This window comes from Bufo gargarizans, chromosome 10 (genome assembly GCF_014858855.1).
Source record: "Bufo gargarizans isolate SCDJY-AF-19 chromosome 10, ASM1485885v1, whole genome shotgun sequence".
NCBI classification, from domain to species: Eukaryota; Metazoa; Chordata; class Amphibia; order Anura; family Bufonidae; genus Bufo; species Bufo gargarizans.
This window is the reverse complement of record NC_058089.1, coordinates 88,341,422-88,363,565: the sequence shown is the minus strand read 5'-3', so window position 1 is coordinate 88,363,565 and position 22,144 is coordinate 88,341,422. Positions and strand designations below refer to the sequence as shown.

At 47.1% G+C, this 22,144-nt stretch overlaps 2 protein-coding genes across 2 annotated transcripts in view; one reads left to right on the top strand and one right to left on the bottom strand.

The window, feature by feature from the left end:
• Positions 1-519: 519 nt before the first annotated feature.
• Positions 520-2,083, bottom strand: LOC122920852 (metallothionein-1E-like). The gene is made up of 3 exons (XM_044270617.1): positions 1,988-2,083; positions 1,556-1,621; positions 520-743 (listed from the first exon to the last, which is right to left on the bottom strand). Exons 1-3 carry the CDS (start codon positions 2,016-2,018, stop codon positions 649-651), a joined length of 192 nt encoding a protein of 63 aa, XP_044126552.1. The 5' UTR covers positions 2,019-2,083; the 3' UTR covers positions 520-648.
• Positions 2,084-14,869: 12,786 nt separating this feature from the next.
• BBS2 (Bardet-Biedl syndrome 2) overlaps positions 14,870-22,144 on the top strand; it is a 53,191-nt gene continuing 45,916 nt past the window's right edge. Inside the window, exon 1 of the mRNA XM_044269933.1 lies at positions 14,870-14,923. The gene's annotated coding sequence lies outside the window, so the exon portion shown is untranslated. The remainder of the gene's footprint in view (positions 14,924-22,144) is intronic.

Here is a 22,144-nt window from a genome sequence, read left to right as displayed (position 1 = left end):
GTACTACATGTCTACCAGACAGGCACTACTCAGGTCACACAGTCCAGCACAAGGACCATAGTAAACGCAGGCCCATTTAGCTAGTGCAAGATGTGGCCACAAGGAGTCCACCTGTAGGAGCTCCGCAGCTGAGAACAGCAATTACTCAAAACCCTGTAAACATTTGCACACACCACAGAGCCTGTATTTTAGGCATCAGTTATGCACATTTTGCATTCATTTTAGCCATTTCTGTCCGAGATCCGTTATTTTAGATAGAAAGATAAAAAGATACATTGTGTAGAACCAACTTCTCATCTATAATCACGGATTTGAGACAGAAATAGCTAAAAAAAAACAGAAACGATGTGCATAACAAATCCCTAAAATACAGGATCCGTGTTTTTTTTGTTTGTCCTTCTAAAACGGACTAGAAAACAAACTGAGCAATGCACTTGGATCCACCAGCCAAAGTTGTGCACTTGCCCTTCTACCCCTGTTTATTATGCAGTAGAAAAAAAAAACGCAAGTCAGGCAATCATCATTTCTCATACTTTATTATCAAAATACATATATTTCCATAGAAATGGGCCAGACATCTTATACACATACTGCATTAATAACCTAGTCTACGGTCAGGACAGATGGGACTGGATCCGGGAGAGCGGGTCACTTGCAGCAGCTGCAGGACTCGCTTCCTTTGGTCGCACATTCGCAGCCCTGGCTGCATTTACTGCAATCTGGTGGACAGCAAGAGCAGCAACCTGTGTGTGAGAAGAGTCAGGGGGTTACTGCCAGGAACAGGTCATGCAACGGACTCCATGGGCAGTCTACGCAATCATTTTGAAGTAGAGTGGCAGGACACCCAGGTTCCTTAGTGCTAGATGTTACTCTTGCAGTAACAAGCAGCTACCACTGGAGGCAGTATTGTAGCCCCAATACCTGGCTGATTGGAAGTAGCCTCTGCAGGTGCGATACATTATAGGAGGTGTTCCCTTTAACCTCGGTCTACTTCGAATGCCATTAAACGGTGACACATTGCAGGGGCCCCAAAGGTCAGCTTGCATCACTGGTTGTGATCCGGACAGTGCTACATTGCAATCCTTAGCCATCAGGCATGGTGTAGAGCTACCTAAATTGCTTAGATGCCAATTGTCCAGTTTAAATCTATAGACCTTTATAGCCACAGCAGTAACAAGGATCATCCTAGTCCTGCATGTTAAAGAGGTTATTCAGGGTTAGAAAAACCAGTCGCTTTATTCCAAAACAGCACCATTCCGGTTCACAGGTCATGTGTGGTACTGCAGCTTAGCCCCAATCACTTCAATAGAGCTGAGCTACAACACCAGACAACCCATGGACAGGTGTGGCACAGTTTTTAGCAGAAGCTAGACATTTGTCTAATCATGCACAACCCCTTTAACTTAAAGTTCTCAGACCCAGATTTCAACCTTTGGAGGGAAACTGAAACCTAGGTCAAGTTGCAGATTTTAACATGTAAAAAACTATAAAACCTCTAGTATTACACTAGATTTTCAGACAATGCCCCAAAAACAAACGCAGCCCAAGTACTTACTTTTCTTGCACGACTTGCATTTGCAGTCTTTACACTTGCAGGAATCCCCACAGGTGCAGGAACCACCTAGGAGAGAGACATAACCTAGAGGTTAGAAAATGAATGAAGCACCAATATTAAACAATTTTTTTTTTTTTTTTTTAACATACGGTCATGTGCATGAGCCCTTACCCAATCTTTCTCTACCATGTGCAAGGTATATGAATGCCTATGGTTATACAGTCTAGTATTACTTATGTACCATAGGTGATCTAAAAGCAGTTCGGTGGTATCTCAGGGGGTCCAGGACTTTCTGGTCATATTACAGCCATTTAAATCCAGCACACACTCAGGAGCCAGTACTAGCATTCATTCATTCATGTGCTTCCCCCCAATATCCCTCTCCTCCACAGCTAGGTATAGCTAGGACATGCTTACAGAACCCCCTCATACCTTCGGCACAGTTGCAAGTATTTGGATCCATGGCTGATAGACTTGCTCAGGAAGATGCTGTTGCTCAGATGTGTGGCTGATGCAGTATGATGGAGGCTGCTCTGATGCTTCCTTATATACACAAGAGCCTGAGCTGAGTGCAAAACATGGACATGTGAGAAACACTCCCCCCGGCCATGTGACCGCCATCCACATGTGTACGGACAGAGTATAAACAATGATGTGCTGAGTGCACTCATTACCCAGTCAGCCAGCGCCCTGGGAAAGAATACTTGGCCACACTGTGGCCACTACGTGTGCAGCAGATTATTTCCGCATCATACTCATGTTGTCTTTTGTTTTTTAAACCCTTGTATTGTACATCGTTGCAGATTTTCGTGCAGATTTTCTCCAGAAAAAAAGCTACAACAATTGCACCATGTGCAGACTTTATCAGCTCTTGTATGTATGTATGTATGTATGTATGTATGTATGCCGTTCCAGAAAAGTGCATGTCACAACCGCTACAAGCTGTTCACGTCAGGATATACCGCTTACATGTAGTGCATGTCGCAGGCAGAATGATGAATGTGTCATGGGGAAACTTGGGCTCCTTAGGCACTCAATTGTCCAGATTTACTAATGCTATAGATCAGTGCGAGGCTGTTTTAATACATTGTGGGCCCCGTGTAGTGACTCCGCACAGTAGGTATTCTCTCTTAGTGCCCCCTCACATTAGTTATACCCTCTCACAGAAGGTATGCCTCCTTAGTGCCCCCACACAGTAGGACGCCCCACTTAAAGGGGTTGTCCGGGTTCAAAGCTGAACCCGGACATACCCATAATTTCACCCAGGCAGCCCCCCTGATGTTAGCATCGGAGCATTTCATGCTGCGATCCTGCGCAGGGCAAGAGCTCTTTTATTTACAATAACACACTGCCGGGGCGGAAGCGTCCGCCCATCAGTCTGTTAGGTGACATCACCGGCTCTGATGGGCCGACTTTAGCGCTGCCCTAGCCGTTTTACAGGCTAGGGCAGCGCTAAAGCCCACCCATCAGTGCCGGTGACGTCACTTGGCTCACTGCTGGGCGGAAGCCTCCACCTGGCAGCCCTAAGGAGAGCCCGATTCGTCACCGGAAATCCAGAATATGCCTTTTCCCTACGCGATCCAGCGCAGGGCAAACAAGAGCATATGAGTATGAACTGCTCCAAAGCTCAAGTCAGGGCGGCTGCCTGGGTGAGAATGGGGATATGTCCAGGTTCAGCTCTGAACCTGGACAACCCCTTTAAGTGCCTCCTCATGCTAGCTATGCTCCCGCACAGTAGGCATGTCCCCTTAGTGTCCCCTCATAGTAGTTATGCCCCCTAAGGCTACTTTCACACTTGCGTTCAGAACGGAACCGTCTGCATTATAGTTTAGAAAAAATTGTGAAAGTTGCTCAGACGGATCCGTCCAGACTTTACATTGAAAGTCAATGGGGGACGGATCCGTTAGAAATTGAGCCATATTGTGTCAACGTGAAACTGATCCGTCCCCATTGAATTACATTGTAAGTCTGGACGGATCCGTTTGCCTCCGCACAGCCAGGCGGACACCCGAACGCTGCAAGCAGCGTTCAGGTGTCCGCCTGCTGAGCGGAGCGGAGGACAAACGGTGCCAGACTGATGCATTCTGAGCGGATCCGCGTCCACTCAGAATGGATTAGGGCTGGACGGATCCGTTCGGGGCCGCTTGTGAGAGCCTTCAAACGGAACTCACAAGCGGAGCCCCGAACGCTAGTGTGAAAGTAGCCTTAGTTCTCCCACACAGTGGCTATGCCCCCTAAGATCCTCCTCACATTAGCTATGCTCCCTCACAGTATGTCCCCTTAGTCCCCCCTCACAGTAGTTATGCCTCCTTAGTGCTCCCACACAGTAGATATGTCCCATTAATGCTAACCCACACAGTAGTTATGCCCACTTAGTGTTGCTACACAGTAGAATGCCCCCTTAAATGCCTCCTATGTCCCCTTCCGCCCTCTAACAGTAGTTATGCCCCTTTAATGCCTCCTCACAGTAGGTATGCTCCCTTAGTGCTCCCTTACGCTAGTAGTGCCCCCAGACAGTAAATATGCTACCTTAGTGCCTCCTCACAGTAGTTATGCCTGCTTAGTTCCCCCACAAGGTAGCTATGCCCCCTTAGTGCCTCCCCACATTAGTTATGCCACCTTACTGCCCCGCACATCAGTTATGCCCCCTAAGTGCTCCCTCACAATACTGCTGTCAAATTCATGCCCCCACAGGGTAGATATGCCCCCTTAGTGTCCCCTCAATGTAGTTATACCACCTCAGTGCCCCCTCACATTAGTTATGCCATCTTACTGCCTCCTCACATCGGTTGTGCCCCCTAAGTGCTCTTCTCACAATGTTCCTGTCCCTTTGGTGCCCCCTTATAGTAGTCTTTCCTCTTAGTGCCCCAACAGTGATGCCCCTGTAAGCTAAATAAAATAAAAATCCACTAGTCCCCTAGCCCTGCTCCCACGATGATCGGAGCATATTCTCCCTCTGCTTGCACTTCTCCAGTTCCCTGGTTCACCATTGTACATGCTGCATCATCCCAGCTGTCCCACCAGATCTAGGAGTATTGGGAGTAAGGAGTCATGAGAATAGCCAATGGTGGGCCCGCTGCAGTTGCACCATTCACCCTTTGGTTAAGGCGGCCCTGGATCAGTGGTCCCCAACCTTTCTTACCTTGAGAGCCACATTCAGAGCTGGTCGCAAGCCACGCTTACAATGAAAACATTGTAGAAGCCATAGAACCAACAGGAAACAACTGGAAATGGTTCCAAATATCAATGAACAGGTTCCGTGTGAGACCTGGCGCTGCATGTTTTTGGCTAGTCTTTCAAAATTTGGATTATAGATAGTGAATGCCATATTGCATGCAGTCACCCGGGTGGGTATCTGTCAAACAGGTTTTATATTTAGACTTCAATATTCTAATGGATGAAAACCCAGATTCCCCCCGTAGTATCCCCAGTATTTATAATACCCCTTTTAGTACCACCAGTAGATATAATGCCCCCTATAGTGCCACTAGTAGTTACAATGCAACCCTCTAGTACCACCAGTAGATATAATTCCCCCTGTAGTACCCCAGTAGGTATAATGTTCCCAAATGCCCCCATTAGTTATAATTCCCCCAAAAGTGCCATTAGTAGTCATAATGCCCCTGTAGTGCTCCCAGTCGATATAATGAACCCCTATAGTGTTCCCAGTAGTTATGACCCCCTTTAATTCCACCATGGTCCCCTGTAGTGCCCCAGTAGTTATAATGGCCCCTGTTGTGCCCACAGTAGTTATAAAGGCCTCCTGTAGTGCCCCCCCAATAGGCATAATGCCCCCCTGTAGTGCCCTCAGTAGGTATAATGCCCTCTGTAGTGCTCTCAGACATGCCCCTAGAAGGTATCATGCCCCTCTGTAGTGGACCCAGTACTTATAGTGTTATCAATACAAATACTAACCCCACTGTAGTTATAATACCCTCTCCCACATAGTTGGTTCCCCAGTACCACCTTCCCGCTAAAGTGAATTAAAAATAAAAATAAAACACCTTATTTTATTGGTGCAAGTGGGGCATAAAGGGGGACACAAGTGGACACATTATTATCCTATAGAAGCATAAAGGATGGGCATTATTACTGCATAGCAGCACAAGGGAAGTCTTGCAACTGTATGGGGGCAAAACAAGGGTATTATTGGTGGCAATTCTATTGTATAGGGGAACAATGGTGGATATTATTTTATGGGCACAATGGATACATTAGAGTAGATTAGATACACAATGGGGACATTACTATTTTACAGGGGCACAATGGGGGCATTACTATTTTACAGGGGCACAATGGGTACTTCTGGTGAGCCCATCTCCTGCGAGGAGAGAGAGAGCGTTTCATGCACATTCTTCTCTCTCCTTGTTCTAGTGGTGGGCAGGGGTCTCAGCACTCAGACCCCCATCAAAACTTTTGATATGTCTCTATGTCATATCAAACATTTAACTAAAATTCAGTAACCCCATTAAACATTCCAGTTAGAGGTTTAGGTAGATAGGGGTAAGTGCAAATATAGACAAATCTCGATTTTCTAGCTGTGCCCATATAACATACACTGAGCCATTTATTTACACTGTAATCTATGAAGGTATAATGTATGGCATTAAACCAACCTTTGCAAATAATTAGGCAGTATCCAGAAATAAAATATTCGGGGAAGTGAGGTGTGGCGTGCTTATCTTTGTTGGCAGAGGACTGCTAATGACAGATGCAGAGTCCTGATAGATTTACCCTAAGTTCACACCTGAGCGTTTTACAGCGCGTTCAAACGCGCTGTAAAACGCTCAACACATGAAAAGCAATGCTTCCCTATGGGAATGGTTCTCACCTGGGCGTTTTACAGCGCGTACGATCGCGCTGTAAAACGCCCGACGCATAATCAAGTTCTTGAGCTTCTTTGGGGCGTTTTGACGCGCGTTTGTGGCCATAGGACACTGCAGTCAATCACACAAACGCGCGTCAAACGCGCGTTTACTATTACAAAAAACGCGCATAAAAACGCGCGACAAAAACGCGCGTAAAACGCGCGTTTGAGAAACGCTCAGGTGTGAACCCAGGGTTAGGGAAGTTTAAGCAGTGTGTATCAAAGGGGCACTTCCATCAGAAATGGGCATTTATTAACTAATTTGTCAAAAAATGTTTTTAGAATCTTTCATTTTGGTAGCGTTATACCATTAAAATTAAGTACTAAATATTGTCCTTCTGTAACAGTCGGCTCAAAATGTAAGACCTCATATATAGATAGATAAAGTAATCCATTGTCAGATTACTGATGCTGTGAGGGGAATATGTTATCTGGATAGTAATCCTCGTGATAATAGTAGGTGTAGAATTGGGATGACAGTATGACAACTCTGTTGATAGGCCTAAATAAATATGTCCACAGAAGAGCAGTGCACTTACCAGTGTAATGTCTGATGCTCTATTTAAATCACTCATCCCCCCTTCTCTCTCTGGTCGCAGTGAATGGTCTGACTGAGAGAGTTAAGCGAGGCCGCCTGCTATACTAAAAGTCCCAACAAAGAGGAAGTTAAAGAGGCAGGACAGGAAGTAGAAGACAAAGAGTGACTTCAAAAAATTATATCCAGAAAACCATCCAACCACTTTTTTATTAATAAAAAATACATAGAATATTCACATATCGGTTGTAAATACATGATAACACAATTTTAATGGGTGTCCCTTCGTATAAGAATTCTAATTTATCTTATCATTTGTCATAGAGATGTGTGTTCAGATAACATCAGTGGGGGCTGTCATAACCTGATGTTCTGTATCATGCAAAAAAAAACATCAGTGCTCCTCTGAGGTGTCTGTGTCTTCCGTGGTGTTTCTTTCCGTTGTTCCGCACCGCAAATAAATATGACATGTCTTATTTTTTTGCGGTGCGGACAGACCACGGACCCACTCAAGTCGAATGGGTCAGGCCGGCCCACTGCACGGATGTTGCCCGTGCATTGGGGACCGCAATTGCAGTGAGGCCTTATTCACACAGCCGTCAGTGTTCGGTCAGAGATTTCCATCAGTGATTGTGAGCCAAAACCAGGTGCGGCTCAAAACACAGAACAGGTGCAGATCTTCACCTTAGACCAGGCATCCTCAAACTGCGGCCCTCCAGCTGTTGTAAAACTACAACTCCCACAATGCCCTGCTGTAGACTGATAGCTGTAGGCTGTCCGGGCATGCTGGGAGTTGTAGTTTTGCAACAGCTGGAGGGCCGCAGTTTGAGGATGCCTGTTTTAGACCTTATGTCTGTGTAGGCTCCAATCCTGGTTTTGGCTATCAATCATTGATGAAAAACACTCACCAAATACTGACGTGTGAATAACGCCTCATGCACACGAACGTATTTTGTTTCCGTGTCTGTTTCTTTTTTTTTTTGCGGATAGGATGCGGATCGATTCATTTCAATGGGTCCGCAAAAAATGCGGACAGCACACAGTGTGCTATCTGCATCCGTATTTCCGTTCCGTAGCCCCGCAAAAAAAAAAAAATAGAACATGTCCTATTCTTGTCTGTTTTAGGCATTGTTACAATGGATCCGCAAAAAAACGGATGGCATACGGATGTCATCCGTTTTGTTTTTTTTGCAGACCGCAAAACACATATGATCGTGTTCATGTAGCCTAAGGCATAAGTCAATAACCGAAACAGTGACAGGTTTAGCGGAGCATCCTTTTTGTGAACCACAGGGGGTCATGATGCTATGGTCTGGCTTGTTTGTAATAAGCTGGAATTGCCCATTTAAGAGAATACACAGAAAACAGTGATGGGGTGTGTAGTCCTAAAATCCAGAGGCTTCTCTTGGCCTATGTACCCCAGATCATGATGCCACAAAGGTCTCCCCAGAGTGGTCACCTCCTTATTTTCTGTATACATAGGTATCCTCCTAGATACAGGTTATAGAGTCCCATTATTGGTATCATTATTTTTCAGCTGAAGGTAAGTTATTTGTATGGCCTAATAGATCCCATATATAGATATTGGGCGACAACAGCTGGTGATTATTATACCAAATATAATACCAAGATCATAGGGCAATATTGCGGCCTAAGTTGTTGTATGAAATCCTATGCAATTTCATTATCATGCGAGATTGTGTGTGGAATGCTGCTACCTATGGCTTGACACACATAACCATATCCTAATTTCCACATCCCAGGATGATAGAGCATCCATATCCATATGGGGCCCTACTGTAACCCTGTGTGCTTCATATATTATACTGAGGTAATACAGTGCTATATGGTACCATACGGCGGTAGGCATGGCAGATACTGCTTCATATGCCACCATACACACTTAGTACATGTGGTCAATTAGGGTTCCACCAGGGATGGACATACTGTACCCATGAGCAGTTGCACTACAGCTCAACAGGAGATGGGACTCCCTTCTAGCTATAAGGGCTGTGCCGTAAAGCTAGAATACGCCATAAATGTTTGAAGGGTCCCACCTCTGGGATGTGCTCCTGGATGGGACCAGCACTCAGCTATTATCAGAGGGCCCATAGCAGTGAATAGAGCAAGCCGGCATCCTCTCCGTTCATGGCAGGGCACTGATCTTGAGAAGCGAGCGGGTAAAAGGGGTGGCATCTGCACCTTTCGGACATTTATGGCATATCCTATCGATATCAATCCAAACGGGATAACCCCTTTAAGAACCAAAGTGCCATGGCGAATGCCATGTGCCCGTGTAAACAAATTGTGAAAGCATGCGATAATTGTATGTATTGTTTTCTTATAGCGTTGCGTAACATGGCATATGTACATGTGATGTCATGCTTCCATCAAATTGTGATCATAAACATTGCATAAAACCAATAGACTGCTCTCCCCATATTTCGTACTATCAGTATGGCCTCAGATGCATGGACAGGACTAGACTCACGTTTTTCAACCATGGCTCACAATTAGGGCTCATGCACACGACTGTTGTATTGGCCTGCAGACAACTGGTCCTCAATATACGGGCACCAGCCATTTGTGCACCACATCACGGATGGTGCGGTGCTGAGCCCGCAATCTGGAAGTTGCGGTGCAGAACGAAACCACGGAAATCCACGGAAGCAAGCACTACGGAGTGCCTCTGCACTGCAAAAAAGTAGTGAATGCACCACTTTTTTGCTGTGCGGACTGTCAGATGCGGATTAAGTGAATGGGTCCTACTGTTGGTGCCCGTGCATTGCAGACCGTGATTTGCGGTCCACAGCACGGGCCTGGCCGTGTGCATGAGCCCTTACTAGAGAGAGGGTAGGCAGGTTAGGGATTTAAAGGGGTTCTCCGTGATATACATATCAATGTCCTATCCTCAGGATAGGTCATCAATATGAGATCGGTGGGGAGGGGGGGGGGGGGGGTCCGACTCCTGGAATCCCCACTCATCAGCAGTTTGAGAAGGCACTGGCGCTCACTGGAGCGACGGTAGGCACGCGCCACGCGGCCTCCTCACAGCTCACCAAGCACAGTGCCATCCATTGTATAGCGGCTGAGCTTGGTACCACAGCTCAGCGCGAATTCACTTGCTGCCCCTGATGTACCGTAAGGTCACTGTCCTAGGCGTTCACAGAGTGCCATGACCATTACATACAGGAGTCGGACTCCCGCCGATCTCACACTGACGACCTTTCCTGAGGCCAGGTCAGTAATATGAACCCAAATTGTATGTAACCGGTCAGCAGTAGGTGACATTTATGGTCTATTCTTCTCTTTACTATGCAGCTAGTTAGTGATTCTCCTCACACAGGACTCTCATCAATGAATACCAAGAAACTAGAAGACAGCTGGTAAACAACTTGAGATGTGTGGGCCATTCTTGTTTGAATGGTAATGAGGCCCGCAGCTTCCTCCGGGAGCAGGTGAATGGAGGAGGGGGAGCGTGTGCACACGGCTCCTGCGGAGAACCAGCCAAAGCCTCCTGACGTCTGCACACGGCTCAGCAAGCAGTAAACAAGCGCCGCTCAGAGTCCGTGCCCAATAATAACTGGCTTCTATTTTTTGGGGGGGAAATTTCTATGACAGATATTTAACCCTTTCAGGACCTAGACCTTCAGATGCCTGAATGTCCACAGTTTATTTTTCATGTTTACATTGTTTTTGTGGCAAAGGCAAGGCTTTAATGTGGTAACATAGGGGCACATTTATTAAGACCGGCATTTTAGACGCTGGACTTAATAAGCCCCATCGCTGGCGGTGGATCCGCCACAGTTATTAGAGGCGCAGGCCTCTACATAACTTCGGCGGGTCCACCGCCACTTCTAAATGTAGTACAGCTTCCTACGTGTCTTACATTTAGGGCTCATGCACACGACTGTATTTATTTTGCATTCCGCAAAAAATACTGGATGAAGTCTGTGTGCATTCTGTATTTTGCGGAACAGATTAGCTGGCCCCTAACAGAACATCCGTATCCTTGTCCGCAATGGCACCAGGATGCACTATAGCAGGGCTGGCCAACCTGTGGCTCTCCAGCTGTTGTAAAACTACAACTCCCACCAGGCCCTGCTGTAGGCTGATAGCTGTAGGCAGACTGGGCATGCTGGGAGTTGTAGTTTTGCAACAGCTGGAGAGCTGCAGGTTGGCCATCCCTGCACTATAGGAAGAAGACAAATTGTGGGGCCGTGTGATGCTCCAGGCAACGTTCTACTGGGAAACCTTGGGTCCTGTCATTCATGTGAGGGCCCCCCAGAGCGTATAGCTTGGGGGACGCATGGTGACACGGTCACTTGGTTTGGATTATTCTTTATTGGTGGTTTTATTGTTTTGGGTGTATGTGGTGCTGTGTGGTATTCTCCATCTCCCCTCTTTCTACAGGGCTTTTGAGGTAAATCCGGTTTCAGGCGGTTCAGGTGCTTCTTCTGCCTGGCAACACGTTTTCTTGGGTCAGCTGTCCATTGGTCCAGTTGTCCAGCAGCAGGAAGATGTTCATCAGCTGATTGGATGAAGCCTTCTGCGATAGGAAACCTGTGGGTTTAAAAGAAAAGACATCGCCATTAGTTATCTGCAGTTTTAAGAAAACCTGGACCAGCTCCCTGCCCGCCCTGCCTTTATATAGTCGTGTTGCTCTTATTAGGGGTGGACTTATTGGTCGATATTTTATTGGTTAAATTATTTATTGATTATCTATTAAATATTTATTCATTTAATTTGGGTAACCCCGAATAAAGCAACACAGCCTATTTTTATCCCAAAAATGAAGTGTGTGGCCTCCTATTTAACATTTCTGTTTGAGGAATTATGTGACCTGTGTTACCATGTAGAGTTACTTTGACATGTACCACCTACATGAAGGGCATCTGTCAGCAGATTTGTACCCACGACACCGGCTGACCTGTTCCATGTGCACTTGGCAGCTGAAGGCATCTGTGTTGGTCCCATGTTCATGTGTGCCTTTCAATGGGCATTCATTCCGGATCCGGCCTTGCGGCAAGTCTTCAGTTTTTTGGGCCGGAGCAAAAAGCGCAGCATGCTGCGGTATTTTCTCCGGCCAAAAAACGTTCCGTTCCGGAACTGAAGACATCCTGATGCATCCTGAACGGATTTCACTCCATTCAGAATGCATTAGGATAATCCTGATCAGGATTCTTCCGGCATAGAGCCCCGACGACGGAACTCTATGCCGGAAGACAATAACGCAGGTGTGAAAGAGCCCTAAGTGTGTTATTGGTTTCACTTACCTGCCATCTCCATATGCTGCATGTGTTCCCCTCTCCTTGCAGCCTGGCCTCCGATAGAGACTCCTGTTCCTCCATGACTGGGATGAACAGGTCGTCTCTTCCCTGCTCCTAAGTGAGGGATTTCCAGGGCGATATTAGGTATCCAGGGTATGAGCCGTCCCACCATCGGGGTCTGCTCATACGGTGAGGAGTCAGGGAGAGGATTAGAGATGTTGTAGGAGGTAACCTGCTCCCTTTTTGGCCTGGCTGATCCCCCTTTTCTGTTTGACACCGCACGGTGGGGGGTTTCCCCCACTCTCCGCTGTGACAAAAGGGCACCGCTAATATTAAAGGCACTGTTTTCTAATCCCTTAAAATGTATAGGAGTTATGCTTGATCCTATTACACCAGAAAAGTTTGTCTTTTCTTTTCTTTTTTCAGAAACAGCGCCACTTATTTTGCTCACCGACTTTGTCTAATATTGTAACTTGAAACAGTGCCACTTTTGTCCAGTGGCAGAGTCTGGTACTGTAGCTCAAAAACAGCGCCACTTTTGTGCACTGACTGTGTCTAGTATTGTAGCGCTCTAAACAGCGCCGCTCTTGATCACGGGCTGTAGCTGGTATTGCAGCTCAGAAATATCGCCATTCTTGCCATTGCAACTCGTTCCCATTCTGGAAAAAGACTCCATAATCCATATCTGCTATTTTGACATCCTAGAAAGTTATTCAGCTCCGTTTATCATTTTATTAAGTAATTATTGAAGCTTCCTTATGATATTGCCACCAGGACCATGGAAATACATAGGCGGGGGCCTGACACTACCTCCAGTTCTACAGGTATCAGCACAGAGAATGCCTTTTAGGATAACCCTAGCATTATCATTACTGATTTGGATCTGTCACAAACACTCTGCACTCGGCTCTCTGCACACGGTCCCTCCTGCAATGAATCGCACACATTATGCTGCCTGCCACTAGGCAGCGGGGAGAAAGCAGGAACAATGCCCTCTGCTGAGATCATGGTACACTGAATCACAGGACTCAATGGGCCAGCAAATCTCTGACACTTTCTCACCCTCTAGAGCTGAATGGGAACTTGCGGATGAAGAAGAAAGAGAGGTGCTACTTGAGGTCACTAGTAGCAAAACAACTAGTCATATGTAACTAGCAAATAGAGTGGGATCTGCATGCTAAATGGGTGGTCGCAGGATGGCGATCCCTGTGCAAGTGCCCTGTTATGGCATATGGAGGTCATATAGCAGTGCATCTAAACCGTTCTCTGTCTACCGCTGTGATGCAGACCTATACATCTGTATGGCAACAAGCAATGCCTAATCTAGTCCTACAGTCATACTCCTCTATTATTAATACTGGCGCACAGAACGGCCAGTACACCGTGGTCTCCTCCATTGCAGTGGAGACAAACCATTTGACCACGGCACAGAAGTCCTTCTCTTGCCGACATGAAAACACAGCATTTTCATACAGCCGCCACTAGGGGAGCTCAAAGCAAATAGATTATTACAGCTTCCATTGCACTCAGTGGTAACTGTATACGTTCCTGTGCACTGAGCTTCCCCTAGTGGCGGCTGCAGGCAGTCAGTTTCAGAACGTATTGAAGGGAAGCTGGCATTTAGAGTGTTATGGGGGAGATACAATGAGAAGTATGCTGTCCAGAGTGAGCGCTCTTTTGCATTCAAACGAATGCCAGACACAGCTCTGTCACAGGCATATAAGGGCTCATTCACACAATCGTATTGTTTTTTTGCGGATCTGCAAAACACTGATAACGGACATGTGCCTTCTGCATTTTGCGTAATGGAACGTCCTTCTTCATGATAGAAATGCTATTCTTGACCACAAATACGGACAAGTATAGGACATTTTCTAGCTTTTTTTGGCTTTGCGGGGCCACGGAACGGACATACGAATGCGGACAACACTCGGTGTGCTGTCCGCATATTTTGCGGCCCTATTGAAATTAATGGGCCTGCATCTGATCCGCAAAAAATGCGGAACAGATTTGGGCAGAAATATATCGTTGTGTGAATGGGCCCTTAAAGGCAACTGCTGCGCAGAAACAGCTCTGCTGCATAGAAATATTAAGACATATCTCTGCAGCACGCAAATGACAGCCACAGCTCTGCTACATGCACATAATTGCTGCACATAAATGACAGACACAGCTCTGCTGCAAGCACATAAGAGACATAGCAGCTACACAAAAATGGCAGACACAGCTGTGCTTCATGCACACATATGACAGACACAGCTATGCTGCATGTACACATATGACAGACACAGCTCTGCTGCATGTACACATATGACAGACACAGCTCTGCTGCATGCACACATATGACAGACACAGCTCTGCTGCATGTACACATATGACAGACACAGCTCTGCTGCATGTACACATATGACAGACACAGCTCTGCTTCATGCACACATATGACAGACACAGCTCTGCTTCATGTACACATATGACAGACACAGCTCTGCTGCATGCACACATATGACAGACACAGCTCTGCTGCATGTACACATATGACAGACACAGCTCTGCTGCATGTACACATATGACAGACACCTCACTTACTACCCTTATTTCTAAGCCAGAGCCTGACTCCTCCCACGCACGTGACTAATCACATGGTCAGGACGTCATCAAAGGTCCTTTAGCCCACCACGGTTTAGCCTCTGTCTCCGGTGAGTTCCTCTTTTGTGAGATCTTATTACAATAAGATGGGGGAGGGGATGAGATGTGATATAAGAGCGGGGGGAGCGGGGTGAGGGCCGGAGGCCATAGTGGTGGGGCAGGGAGGTGACGCTGCGGGTGCGGGCAGATTGGGTTGCCATGGAGACAGGAGGACACAGCTTAGCTCCTAACCTGCTCCTGTGGAGACCCTGGACAGCTTTGGATGTAGCAGAGCTGGGGAGCTGCCTCATTAGCTACATACAGAGCTCCTATAGCTATACTCTGGTGCTAATTGGGGGGCATAGCTGTCACATGACTGCGCCCTCCAGTCCCTGTAAGCTGCCGTGACGTTGTGTCCACGGTGACATCATTATACCGCAGACGTGGGACGGCGCAGTCACGTGATGGCCCTTTTTTATCGCCTCTTTAGCGTTGATTTAAAAAAGTTACTGTTATTTAAAAAAAACGCCTCAATCTAGCGAGCAGTCGATATAGGGCATTACATGCCTTCATTATGGGGGGGCTCAGAAGTCTAAAAATGATGTTCCAAGATCCCAGGAAGCGTCTGTTCTCACACTGCCGTCAAACTGCAGATTTCACACATTTTTGCAGAAACACGATTGGGGGGAGATTTGGCATGAACAAGTTCCAGCACTCGGTTTGCCATGCCATTACGACAAGGTTTAGTTGCAGCTGCCAGTTTCCGAAAAGTGGGCGAGACTGCAGACTTCAGCATATTTATCATTTATGCCAAAGACTGGCATAAATGAGGGCTGAAATCTTCGTCAGCTACGAACAGTAGCTTTCAGCCGGGCGTGCGGACTGCCGGAGGAGGCATGTAGTAAATTCCTCCTCCGGCAGCGCAGGGCCCGGCATAGGATCAGGGCCAGAGTCTTATCAGGCTTCTGGAAATCTCCCATGTAGATAAGGCGATGTCTAATACAGTCCTGATCAAAAAAGACCACTTGAAAAATGGCCAAAAATCATATTTTACATTGTTGGATCTTAACAAGGTTCCAAGTAGAGCTTCAACATACAATAAGAAGAAATGAGAGTGAGACAAAACATTTTTTGAACATTCAATTAATTGAAAATAATGATTAAACTGAAACAGGCTGTTTTTCAGCTGATCCAAATTTTAGGACCACATGCCTCAAAAAGGCCAAATCTGTGCAAAGATGTGGATTTATTGTCATTTTCTGTCAGGTAGTCACACGTTGTGATGGCAAAGGCAAAAAACCTCTCCCTTTTTGAACGTGGTCGGGTTGTTGAACTGCATAAGCAGGGTCTCTCACAGCGCGCCATCGCTGCTGAGGTGGGACGCAGTAAGGCCTCTTTCACACTTGCGTTGTCCGGATCCGGCGTGTACTCCACTTGCCGGAATTACACGCCGGATCCGGAAAAACGCAAGTGTACTGAAAGCATTTGAAGACGGATCCGTCTTCAAAATGCTTTCAGTGTTACTATGGCAGCCAGGACGCTATTAAAGTCCTGGTTGCCATAGTAGTAGTGGGGAGTGGGGGAGCAGTATACTTACAGTCCATGCGGCTCCCGGGGCGCTCCAGAATGACGTCAGAGCGCCCCATGCGCATGGATGACGTGCCATGCGATCACGTGATCCATGCGCTTGGGGCACCCTGACGTCACTCTGAAGCGCCCCGGGAGCCGCACGGACGGTAAGCATGCTGCTCCCCCGCTCCCCACTACACTTTACCATGGCTACCAGGACTTTAGCGTCCCGGCAGCCATGGTAACCATTGAGAAAAAGCTAAACGTCATATCCGGCAATGCGCCGAAACGACGTTTAGCTTAAGGCCGGATCCGGATCAATGCCTTTCAATGGGCATTAATTCCGGATCCGACCTTGCGGCAAGTCTTCAGGATTTTTGGCCGGAGCAAAAAGCGCAGCATGCTGCGGTATTTTCTCCGGCCAAAAAACGTTCCGTTCCGGAACTGAAGACATCCTGATGCATCCTGAACGGATTTCACTCCATTCAGAATGCATTGGGATAATCCTGATCAGGATTCTTCCGGCATAGAGCCCCGACGACGGAACTCTATGCCGGAAGACAAGAACGCAGGTGTGAAAGGGCCCTTAGACAGTCATTTGGAATTTCTTAAATGATCCTGAGGGTTATGGAACAAAAAAGTCAAGTGGAAGACCCAAAAAAATGTCATCAGCACTGAGCCGGAGGATCCAATTGGCTGTCCGTCAAGACACTGGACGATCCTCGACCCAAATTAAGGCCCTTACTGGTGCTGACTGCAGCCCCATAACCATCAGACGGCATTTGAGACTGAAGGGCTTCAAAAACAAAAGACCTTGTCTCCTTGAACGCCACAGAACTGATCTTTTGGACTTTGCAAGAGAGCACCAAACATGGGACATTCAAAGGTGGAAGAAAGTTTTATTCTCTGATGAGAAAAAATGTAACCTTGATGGTCCTGATGGTTTCCGTTACTGGCATGACAAGCAGTTTCCACCTGAGATGTTTTCTACGCGCCACAGTGGAGGGGGCGCCATAATGGTCTGGGGTGCTTTTTCATTCAGTGGAACAATGCAGCTTCAGGAAGTGCAGGGGCGTCAGACGGCTGCTGGCTTTGTCCAGATGTTGCAGAGAGCATTCCTCATGACTGAGGGCCCTCGTCTGTGTGGTAACGACTGGGTTTTTCAACAGGACAACGCTACAGTACAAAATGGCCGCAGGACAAGGGACTTCTTCCAGGAGAATAACATCACTCTTTTGGCCCATCCTGCGTGTTCCCCTGATCTAAATCCAATTGAGAACCTTTGGGGTTGGATGGCAAGGGAAGTTTACAAAAGTGGACAACAGTTCCAGACAGTAGATGACCTTCGTGCGGCCGTCTTCACCACTTGGAGAAATGTTCCCACTCACTTCATGGAAACGCTTGCATCAAGCATGCCGAAACATATTTTTGAAGTGATTAACAATAACGGCGGAGCTACTCATTACTGAGTTCATGTTTGGAAGTTGGATTTCTGTTTTGGGGGGGGGTTTAGTTTGGAGGTGTGGTCCTAAACTTTTGATCAGCTGCAAAACAGCCTGTTTCAGTTTATTCGTTGTTTTCATTAAATTGAATGCTCAAATTTTTTTTTGTCTCACTCCCATTTCTTCTTGTTGCATGTTGAAGCTCTACTTGGAACCTTGCTAAGATCCAGCCATGCTAAATAGGATTTTTTTGCCATTTTTCAAGTGGTCTTAAACTTTTGATCAGGACTGTACATCATTGAGACCTATTGAAAGATGTCATAAGTTTAGGAGGGGGGGGGGGTCTAGTGTGGCCCCTACAAGTCCATAGGCTTCCAGTGATAATGTGCCACACTGGCATTTGACTGCTGCAGCCAGTCAGTGGCCTCAGTGGTCACATATCATACTAATACTGCTCGATGATGACAATTCCTAAGGCACAAGACTGCTGAGGCCACCGATTGGCTGCAGCAGTCATGTGCTGATACGATGAGTCATCCCAGGCAGGTGACCGCTATAGCATCAGTGCTGGATCGGCACAAGTGCTTGTTTTTTTGAAAACTCCAGGGAGAGGTGACACAGGGACAGTTTCACACGTGTTACCATGTGACCGCTGCATTTCCTGGACTGACTCGAGCTCGCTACATCCTTAAAGGGAGTCTTTCACCTAAAATCCCCATTATAGAACACTAACATCAGGATCTCCATTACATCCCCCATATTAGAATGCTGCCTTCCATATTGCTGTCCATCGCTGATTTTTTCAGAAAAACACTTTTTTGTCAATATGTTAATTAGCTTTTGAAGGTGACCAGGCCCCTGGTCGCTTTTCATACGAAACCCCTCCCCTTTCACCTCTCTGTCCCGCCCTAGGTTCTTCTGATTACGTCCTCCTCTTAGGGCTCATGTACACGACCATGACGTTTTTTGCAAATAACGGATGCCGCCGTGTGCCTTCCACAATTTGCGGAATGGAACAGGAAACCCAATATAGAAATGCCTATTCTTGTCCGCAAAACGGACAAGAATAGGACATGCCTCATAATTTTTGAGGGGCCACGGAACGGAGCAACGGATGCGGACAGCATACAGAGTGCTGTCCGTATCTTTTGCCGACCCATTGAAATGAATGGTTCCGTATGCGGAATCAAAATACGGCCCGTATACGTAACGCAAAAAACGTTCTTGTGCATGAGCCCTTAGTGAGAAATCCAGCGCCATTCAACAGATTCGCCGCGCCTGCGCAGTTCATTTTCCATTATGGGCAGAGGCACAAGGCCCGGCTTGATCGGGATGTACGGGCCGGCACATGCGCATTAAACGCTTTTGTGCCTCTGCCCATAATGGGGAATGAAGTGTGCAGGCGCGGCGAATATGTCAAACGGCGCTGGCGCTGGATTTCTCACTAAGAGGAGGACCTAATCAGAAGAATCTAGGGCCGGCCAGAGGGGTGTAAGGGGAGGGGTTTCGTATGAAAAGCGACGAGGGGCCTGGGCAACGGCAACGCCGCCCCTGGGCACCTATAGAAGCTAATTAACATATTGAATAAAAGTGTTTTTCTGAGAAAATCGGCGATGGACAGCAATATGGAAGGCAGCATTCTAATATGGGGGATGTAATGGAGGTCCTGATGTTAGTGTTCTAAAATGGGGATTTTAGGTTAAAGACTCCCTTTAAAGGGGTTGTCCCACGAAAAATATTCTACTGTTTTCCAACCAGCGCCTGGATCTGAATACTTTTGTAATTGCATGTCATTAAAAATGTATTAGCCACAATGAAATCTATCTGTACAGCGCCACCTGCTGTCTGCTTTTTTCCTAATTTCTCTGTCCTGCTCTCGGAGACCGAAGCAGATGCTCAGTTCTGTCCTTCAACCGCCACCCGCTGCAACCCCCCCGAGAAAGGACATACCCCCCTATGCTGACAATTAGAGCAATGACTGGTGAGATCTCCGGATCCATGTGAGGTACAGGGCTGGGTCTAGCTTTGTTAAAGATTGTCATCTACTATATGATGTCAAAATTTTTATTATCATTATTATTAATTGTAAAGCGCCATTAATTCCATGGCTCTGTACATCCAGCTGGGGTTACACAGAAATAAAAAACACAGTAAACAAGAAACTACTAACAGACTGGTACAGAGGAGCTTAGAATCTATAAGGGAAGGGGAGAACACAGTAGGTGAGGGGTTATCACATAATTCATTTACTGATCTGTGATGTTGTGTGTTCCAGTCCATTCGCAGGTCTCCTGTCCTGCAGTGATGGTCAGTTCGCAGTGTTCTCCAGCGAACACATGCGGGCTGCCATCTTTAGTAAGGTAGACTCACCCGTCCGGCGATGCACAGGTAAGTCCTTACCTGGGCCTGTGCCGGGAGCCGGTCTAAAATCAAATGCAGTCACCGGGAGCAGGCAGTGCCGAGAATAGCTGCCAGGGGCCTTCATCGGGCTGTTCTCGGCACTGCCTGCTCCCGGTGACTGCATTTGATTTCAGACCGGCTCCCGGCACAGGCACAGGTAAGGGCTTACCTGTGCATCGCCGGACGGGTGAGTCTAACCTTACTAAAGATGGCAGCCCGCATGTGTTCGCTGGAGACCATCACTGCTGTCCTGTACTCACAGCATCATTTCAGTACGGGACTGTAGACCCGTATTCAGACTGGGACTCACAGCATTAGAAAACACGATGCCGTTTGGGTCAGTCCAGGAAATGCAGCTCTCACATGCCTCGTATTTTCAGAACTGAAGACGCTCATGTAATACCGGCCTCGTGCCTGATGGAGTAGTGTACACAGAGACTCCCTCCGGCCCTGCACTCGGCATAACACAGTATATCAGCCTCTGCAGCTATTCTGCACTGTGTGAACTGCGTTTTGCACTATGGTTACCATATTTGCTGCAAGATGTTCTGCATCAGCATACCGCTATTTTTAAGTGTATAGGAACGCACAGCAGACCTCACAGAGGGCGTCCCCCCCAAAAAAAATCACTGTAATGTTACTGCGAGGCAGGGATCAGGAACCTCCAGCACTCCAGCTGCTCTGGAACTACAACTCCTAGAATCCTCTCTTCACTTCTATGGGAGTTACAAGAATAGCCGAGCAAGTGTGCATGCTGGGAGTTGTAGTTTCACAGCAGTTAGCATGCTGATCCCTGGTGTAAGCTGTTAGCAGTAATGATGGCGTTATTCTCTTCCATTGGATCACTGTCCATACGGATATTAGACGTCCTAATTCCCTCCCGCAGAGTCTTCCGTAATTCCATCTGTAGCTCATTCCTCCCACATCCCTTTATCTTTTTCTTTCCTTTTCCTAAGCTCATGCTCCCTTTTATCGTGAAAGCCTCCATTATCTGTGTGCCCACACTTCACTGCCACGCCTAGCACAATGTCAGTAATTATTTGGCATCTACAGAAAGGCCTCATTGTTTTTAGACGTTATCGTTTTACAGTATAACCCTCTGACTCCTGGCCTGTCTTGCTGAAGGTAAATGTGCAATAGTGTGCCACCCAAACGGAAAAGAGGTATGGATAGATATGATGGGGCGAGGGTCTGATTACGTGGGCGATCAGCACTTGTTAGGTGCTGTTTACGTGGGGGATGAATGACCGTTAAAGGGGTTTTCCGGAGAGTGCAATATTGAGGACCTATCCTCCGGATCAGTAGGGCTCTGACTCCCAGCATCCCCGCCGATCACCTGTTTGGAGAAGCCTCTTCCCAGGTCAGTGACGTCACCTTCATTGGTCACGTGGATTATGTGCAGCTCAGTCTCATTCAAATGAATGGGCCTGAACTGCCATACCAAGCACAGCTTCTAGACAATGTACGGTGCTGAGCCTGGAACCCACCAATCAGATCTCCTCCTGAGGAGAGGCCATTTATATTCACTCTGGAAAATACCTTTAATACGAACTTTCGCCTCCACACCGTTTATTTTTTTTCCGGGTGATCGGCAGTATAGTTACACTGGCAGTGATCAGGAATGAGCCTTATCCATTCCTGATCATCTGTCTGTGTAAAAGCACCATAAGCCTTGCCACTGAATATCCTGTCCACTTATTTTAAACCACTCGTGGTCGTATTCTATGTCCTGTAATGTTCAGTTGACTGAAGCTGAGACTGAGCTGCAGTACCTGACATAGCCTCTAGAGGGGGGAACAAAGCAGCCCCCAGAAATCTTATATGGCCCGTTTAAAGTTTTTTTTGACTGTAGATAGGTCATCAGTAGCTGATTGTTGGGGG